This window comes from Solanum tuberosum, unplaced genomic scaffold, assembly GCF_000226075.1.
Source record: "Solanum tuberosum cultivar DM 1-3 516 R44 unplaced genomic scaffold, SolTub_3.0 scf00034, whole genome shotgun sequence".
Classification (NCBI taxonomy): domain Eukaryota; kingdom Viridiplantae; phylum Streptophyta; class Magnoliopsida; order Solanales; family Solanaceae; genus Solanum; species Solanum tuberosum.
The window spans coordinates 1,457,599-1,466,113 of NW_006238962.1; the positions used below are offsets into that span (position 1 = coordinate 1,457,599).

Below are 8,515 nucleotides of genomic sequence, written 5' to 3' on the forward strand. Positions count from 1 at the left end.
TGAATATATATATATATATATATATATATATATATATATATAGCAATGTGAACAAATAATACGAGACGGAGAAAATAGTAAAATAGCCAAAATTGCGTAGCTTTGAGTTGATGCAATAAGCAATTATTAAAAACATAAAAACTTACGCTTTGAGGCGTACAAGTTTTAACAATTTACAACCCACTCCACACACTTTGCTCTCCAACTACTTGGGACCCTCACTTTACATACTATTAATTAACAAAATAAATTTTATATTTTCTCTGTCTCAATTTACGTGGCGTAGTTAAAATTTTGAGATTCAAATTTCTATACTTCGATCATGAATTTGGACATAGAAACTCTAAGTTTTTTTTTTTGAAATAAAATTTATATATTTGAAAATTACATAAAAGAAATATAAATCACAATAATTAACAACTTAAAATATTTTTAAAACATAATAAAAAATTCGATTAAAAAAAACTTAATTGACTCTCAAAATTTGCCGCGTAATTAAATTGGGATGGACACTATTTGATGAATTTCTTACTCACAATTTTCATATTATATCACTCATAAGTTATTGTTTTGGTGTGTAGTGATCACTTAAGTATTTTATTCATGAATTATCAGTGAAGAAATCTTTATTATAGTAAATTACTTTACTCTTCTTTACTCATAAAAAATTTCTCTTCTTCAAAAGGGTTTTATACTAAAATCTTGATATACTGTTTTTATTCTTATTGATTTCTATATATATCGTATGGAAGTCTGATTAATTTGGACTCGTACTGCATAGAGCCCAATCTGAAGGAAAAACATTTCCTACCAAGAATCTTTTTCATGTTCAAAGTTCGAACCCCAAAATTTCTAATTAAGGAAGGAATAATCTCATTTGCTACGGGAATAATTTCATAGTATCACTGAATTTATAATATTCCAGTTGTCTTGTTTGATATGTTTTAGTTTAATTGTGCATGGAATTTAAAAAATTAAAAAAGACTTCTAAATTTTATAAATTTAAATTAAAGATATATATGTAACTAATGTATCAAAATGTTTTATGAATCTCTGTTAAGCATGTCATGTAAGATGCTCAAATTAAAAAATTACTTTGTCGGTCTATAAAGAATCTTAGTAGTTTAGTTGGTTGGCTACCTGAGCTCCTACCTTGTTGGCGAGGGTCTGATTCCCGGCATTGTAATCCTCTCCCCCATCTTTTAAAAAAAAATACTCTATCGATCTACGTGAAACACTTTCCCATGTAAGATATTGGAGAGAAAACCATTCACATATTGGCCCATTAGTAAAATTGAATGCAGGAAATCTGTACCCAAATTAGATAATTGATTGAATATTTGAATTCATTGTTTACTTTTTTTAATCGATATGCATAGCCTTTACATTGTTTATACACATAAATCTTTGTTATTTTTAATTTAAACAGTTGGATAACGGCTATATTGATTGATTCTTGTCGTTGTTGGGTTGATTGTTGGTGCAAACTATAAGCAAGCCCAATTGTCATTTACCGGTACAAGCCCAATTATCAGTTGCTCATAATAAGGGCTAATTGTGAAACAGAATGAAAGTTACATATTTAGCCTGTTGATTAAAATAATTATATTTGCTAATTAAATAGATAAAAATATATATTATTTTGTAAAAAAATTGTATATTCAAGAGTGTTATCGTGATAAATAAGTAAATAAATATTATTACAAGAGCATTACATTATAATTATACTATTCATGGATAGGGTTTTTTGTTTCCAAATCGCACCATTTTAAATTCAGCTCAATAATAACGCCGGTGGATTAATTAATTATAAACTAACATTATTTACAACAAAAATAATGTATTATGACAATTTATGAATTCTTCTGATATAGAAATCTTTTTTTTAGCTTTGAAATTAGTGATATATACACAACTAAACAGGAAAAAATTGGAATCTTATAGTTATTGGTAAACACCTCAATCATGGCTGCTATTAGTTTGTCAACAACTACATGTGTGTAATTAATATGTGTAGCTACCACCAAACAAAATTAAATTTCATTAGGTGAATGTGAACATTGAACAAGATTCATATTTTGCGTGTCTGATTAATTTATATCTATATTTTTTATTTTTTCGTGAAAAGTATAATTATATTATATAACTAAAATAACATTTATATGGAAATTAATGCAAAATTAAATATCATGATTCTACCTTGATCGAGGATGTCTTGGCTTTTGTTCCATATAATTAGATCAAGAACTCCCTCAAGATTCAAGAACACTAGAATTATAAGATCATCGAACATATGCAAACTCGATTGAAGAAAGAGAACTATCACTCAAAAGTTTCCATTTGATTGGAAAGACATATGACTTATAAAAAGCTACGATCAATATGAGTAACTCGAATTTCAAGAAATTTGACGACGAATTACAGTATCAGTATATGTAACTTAATTAATTTATCTCATACGTTTAAATGAATGAATTTTCATTTACAACATATCATACATTATTAAGTAGAAATTAAACAAAAACAAGAAATTAAAAGGGAAAAATAAACAATTTGAACTTATCTAACATTGCAATTGAAGAGGCTTAGGTTGGACCATAGTTCTCCTTTTCCATAAATTAATTTCCTTCCTTGGCTCCAAACATATAGTTGTTCTACTTCTACCTAATAATATTGGACCAGAAAAAGGACTAATTTCGTCATCTTCATCATCATCGTCACTGAATTCTCTATCATCGTCTGTATAATACTTACGTTGATCTTGAGGTGTAATTTGTATCGACCTCCAGTCAAAATTGGTCAACGGTTCCCTACCACTAGCGAACCGTTGCATTTGACTCAAACAAGGTGCTCTATCAGGAAGCTTACAAATAATATTTTCAACTGCAACATCTGATTTTCGCCCCGATATCAATTTCGATTTGCCACCAAACATACTACCAAAATTAGACATCGATTTCTTCATAACGTTTTTTCGTTGATTTTTACCAGTGCTTGTTTTTTCGCTACTTCTCATGCGATTCAACGTCTTCTTTTTATTATGCTTGATTTGCCCCATGCATGAGATTTTAGGCGAACCGGGCTCGGATTTTCGACCCGAAACTTGATGGGCCGGAATTACTGGTATTATTGGGCCTGTAAATCCTTTATGGTGGTGATTTTTGTGATGATGTTCTGCTGCTAATCTTTTTTCTCTACTTGGACTAAAAGGTGCATGTGCATTTTGTAGTATAAAAGCAGCTGCAGCTGCAGCTTTTGGTAGTAATTTCAAGATTGTAATTTTCTTCTTTGATGACTTGCATGGTTTCTCCATGAGTACTCGCTTCACGACCTCAAATTATTATTCACGAACGAATTCAAAAAAAGACAACAAAAAGATTCGATTCTTACTTTAGATCGAGCCGATGTTGATTCAAATTTTGTTTCTGAATGAAAGATTCTGACTTTGTAGATCGAGTCAGTGTTGATCCAAATTCAGCTAGTTAATTATCTTCAATTGTTTGAATGAAAGATTTGATTCTGACTTTGTAGATCGAGTCAGTGCAGATCCAAATTCAGCTAGTTAATTCTCTTTGATTTTTCTGAATGAACGATTCGATTCTGACTTTGTAGATCGAGCCGGTACAGATCCAAATTCAGCTAGCTAGTTTTCTTTAATTTTCTGAATGAAAGATTCGATTCTTACTTTGTAGAGCCTGATTCAAATTGATCAGCTAGATAGTTTCTTTATCTCTAAGTTTGTGTATGTGATACACACATGACATAATTATATATAGGTGAAGTGGGGTTGGATATAGTTGGCTAGAGAAATAGTATTATTTATATTAATTATAATAATAAATTAAGGTGGTTAAAAAGGGTGGGGTTATCATTATTGACCTTGTCATTGAGACTGAGGAAAAGAGTGAGAAGAAGAGGTTATAATGGAAAATAAATTAAAGAAAGTAATTGTCATGCTTAGTATGATGTGACAAAATTTTAATGATATTTTATTATCTTAAATTAAAACTATTGAATTGATGTTGCTATGTATATATATTTTCAAATCAAATGGTAGAACATGACTTTCATGACTAATTTGTTTATAATTATTTTGACTATTTGCACCATGCATGTCATTTGTTTTAACTAACATATATAAATATTCTAGTCAATATTGCCAGTACCCCTTTCAGAGTCCTAATTTATCCTATTAATATTACCTACCTAATCTTTATTTTTATTGGTTAATTCTAGTAATTTTGAGTTCTTCAATAATTGATAAATTGAAATTTTAGTTTTTATGATATTTGATTAAGCTTATTTAAATTTTAATTATTTAAAATGTGCACTTGTAAATTTTGTTATGAAAATTCATAATTATTAATTATTTCACCATTTAACTATCATGGTAGTATGTTAAACTTGTAATATTACTCCATATTTGAGATAATATACTTTTAAAAATCGTCCAATTTTAACATACTTTCTACATGATTGAGGAGATCAAAACAAATAGTTTAATTAATTGAAGATTAAATGTGTTATGTCGAGTCATATATCATAAAGATCAAAATTATAATCTATCAATAATTGAGAGACCGATAATGTTATTCTCGCTCCCTTATGATAGTGATAAGGTGTGAACCAGTTTCACACATTTTAATTATTCCATCGAAGACCTATTATTTCCTTCAAAATATAATTTTACTTGTTTTATTAATCGTTACGTCATAGTAACCTAACTACCTTATCAAATATAATTTAGAACAATAATTTTCAAGACATATATATATGTTTAATCATAAACTCAACCCTCAACTCGATCTTACAACAATTAGTTCCTTCAAAAAATAAAAGAAGATGAATCTATCTAAGTAAAGAGCGATAGAACCCAAAAAAAAATAAAAAAGGCAAATTAGTAGACAAAATATATACTACATTATGCAAAACATATAATAATAAGTAACATATAATCGAAAGAGTCAAAATGAATTTAGAGGACCAAGCAAAAATAATTTGACCAAAGCAATGGGATCTTGGTTATTTAATAATTATAATTAATGCACATTTTGGTCATGCTTTAACTAAAAGTCCAAAATTGCATACTGCTAGGAAACTACGTATGAAAGTGAATAGACAACTTTTCCTTTGAATTTTACTATAGTTATCGAATCGTCTCAATTTATATGAAGTTATTGGATTGGATACATATCGTTTAAATGATAGATTAAAAAAATCTTTTTACATAAGTCATCAAAATATCATTTTATTAAGGGTAAAATGGAAAACTTAGAGTTAAACTGTTGTTACTATTAAATATGAAAAGATGACATTCTTTTTAAAATTGACTAAAAATAAAAAAGTGTTATATAAATTAGGAATTAGGATGAAGGGAATACAAGTTTTTTTCAAAATATTCCTTAAAATAACATTACTAATTACGTAATTATTGCTAACTACTCTATTATACACAAGATATAGTCACTCAATTGTTGACTGTATATTAGAAGTTACTCCTAATAAAGTTTAAATTAAAAGAGATTTCAAAATTACTTGAAATTATAAATAAAGTTGAGTATTATTATTAAACATAAATGATAATAGATTTATTTTATCTAATGATTACAACCCTCGTTATTTTACAAGTGGTAATACTTTAATTCAACCAAAAAAGTTTTCATCTCTTTTACCATCCTATATTTCTAATTTATTGGTCCGATTAATTTAAATACACATTTTATAGGCCTATTTAAGTAGTGCTTCTGACAAACAAACAAAAAAAGATCATTCGCAAAATTATTCGAACATAAATTACATTAACATGTGATAACAGGCACTATAATAAAAGGGACTTTTTTGTAATGATAAATTTTTCTTTTAACGATAATATTTACAGTAATAAAATATTTAGCAGTATTTAAATTAATGTCATTGCATTTCAAAGTCACTAAAACTTGTAGCGGCATTAAAAAAGTATTGATAACTTGTTAATAAATACAAATATTTATTATTGTTGTTAAAATAAAATAACAACAATTATATTATTGTCGTTAGATAATTATCGCTAAATCCTTTAATTTATTTGTTATATTGACGGATAGGGGTGATAAATGATCTTGAACGATTTAGGCTGAATTTGAACCAATCAAAATGAGTAAAGTTATTAAATGAGAAGATTAGTAAAACGTTCTTATTTAAGTAAATTAAATGAATCATATTTTTATGAACTAATTTTATCACGTTAAATTCAGATAGTTGGAGTATTTTCTTGGAAATTAGTTGTAAGTAACGTTGCATTTGGTATGCTTCGACGTGGACGGCTGACTAAATTATCACACGTAATACACAGATTGATATATTTTTTATATTAGATAATATAAATAATATATAATTAGGATATGGATCAATTTTTAAAAATAAATTTTTAGCTTGAAGCCAAAATAATTTGGTCACACATTGTGTCTTTGACTTTGTAAAGGTTTGTGTTTACCAAAGGTCAAAATTAACTTTTAGTTTTTGAAATTATTGCACCTTTTATTGTTGGTAAATTTTTATTTTAGTTCTTCTTCTGATATTTCACTAAATGTATATATTCAATTTTTAAGTAACTAAGACGGCTTTTTGTAGGACATATATTATATTTAAATTATTTTTAAAAATACACAAATTTAACATAATACATACTCTCCATAATCATTTTGCTTGTAAATTTGTGAAAATCACAACTTGAAACAAAATAATATATGTTTTACTTATTTGACAATTAAATGTATGTAAAATGTGTTCATCACATGCTAGAAAATACAATAAATAATCTTTTCTTTTAGAAAAAAAGAAGAAGAAGGTGTATTTCGACTTTCATACAGACATGTTTACAAAATATAGTCCCGTCGGGGATATTTGACAAAATTAGAACGATACAAAAAATAGGATTAGCTTGATCTTTGCGCAAGAATGACACACACAAATCGAGAAATGATTCAAATGTTTACGGAACTTAGAAAAGGCTTACAAGATTTATACTAGGTGTTCGAATAATGATTTGGACACTTCTTCTCGTTAGGATATAAGACTCTTATTGTTGACAGATGTCCATGCAACCTCTCGTGAACACCTATGCCCGAGAAACAAACTATATATACCTTGAATTGAACTCGATCAAACATGTAACAAAAAAATCATACAGAAAATTGGGCCCATTTTAATTATGGGCTTATTACTTAGAGCCCAATTTATCCAAACTTCTTCCTTTACTTTTGTGGTCTTTGGTCCTAAAAACCCACCAAGTTTTGTTTTGTTAAATTTCAGTACTTCCTTTCTCTAAAACATATTAGAATGGTCCATGCGAACTTGTGTTATGTTATTTTGATATATAGGCAAAATTGAGTTGGCATGCAATTTATTATTATTTTTTCTTCTCTAGGGATGGGAGTTCCTATCTTTTTGCTGTCTTGGTGACTTGTGGTGGAGAGTGATTACCATCTGAGCAACCCTCTCTTATCTGACACGTAGAATTTGCATACACAGAAATGATGTTGCATACAATTTTTCTATTGGAAAATTAAGCCGTTCTTTTTCATAGGGCTTTAAAGAAAAATGTTATATATCTTATTGTTCAAGGCTTTAAGCAATCAAATTTCCTAATTTTGACAAAAAATAGATATTTTGAATGATAAAGTTTGTGATTTAATTTATATACATTTCATATTAGTCTTGAATATTAAGCTTTATTTTAAGAATGTTTGAGGAATTGAGATTACACAACAAAAAAGAAGAAGATATATTTATGATATTGTTAATCTAACCATGTTGTAAAGCAACAAAAGAAATTATTCATGAACTTCCTTGGCCAAATAGCTAGAACATATTATGATATGTCTTAATCAAGTGCCTAGTGGTATAATCAAACTCGGTAATTATAAGTTATATGCACCATGTAATTAAAATTTATATCATTATTGTTCTTAATCGAAACGTAAGTTAAGTTTCATCTCAAAATCTTATGAGGTTAAGAATAAAGTATCTCGATCGTTAAGCGTTAACTTCTTTTATTTTATCTCCCTTTAACCTCCCATATATACAACATTCAGATTTTTTTTTCTCTTTGATAGAAGTATTACACTTTAGTTTAATGCAATAGAAATTAAAAATTGTGCATTCTCTTTTTGGATATCAGAATTAAGGTCATGATTTCGATTTTCATGAGTAACATGTTTTATGAGACATGTGTTGAGTAATAGTAATATATATCCTTTCTATGGAAAACCCAAGAAGGGGTTTGGGTGCCCGATGTTGGAATCATGATCGAAGCTTATTTGGTACGTTTAGTTAAGCAATCAATTAAATTCATAAATGAAATTGATTTCTTGAAAATTTATTATGTCATGTCGAAATTGAGAACATTACAAAATAGAAAGTTTATTATATTAATACATCATGATTTGGGATTGAACAACTAAATTCACCCAAAAAAATAGTTATCTTATATATTCTTCTTTTTATATATAATTGAGAAACTATAGGGAGCCAACCC

The 8,515-nt window shown here is 27.7% G+C and overlaps 1 protein-coding gene across 1 annotated transcript; it reads right to left on the reverse strand.

The window, feature by feature from the left end:
• Nucleotides 1-2,563: 2,563 nt before the first annotated feature.
• On the reverse strand, nt 2,564-3,313 carry LOC102585447 (uncharacterized protein At1g76070-like). The gene has a single exon (XM_006342497.2). The coding sequence runs from the start codon at nt 3,311-3,313 to the stop codon at nt 2,564-2,566; it is 750 nt and encodes a 249-aa protein (XP_006342559.1).
• Between the last annotated feature and the right edge of the window lie 5,202 nt (nt 3,314-8,515).

Bases quoted from the DNA above. Each gene is read 5' to 3' on its own strand.
- LOC102585447 (XM_006342497.2), bottom strand. From the start codon at position 3,313: ATGGAGAAACCATGCAAGTCATCAAAGAAGAAAATTACAATCTTGAAA.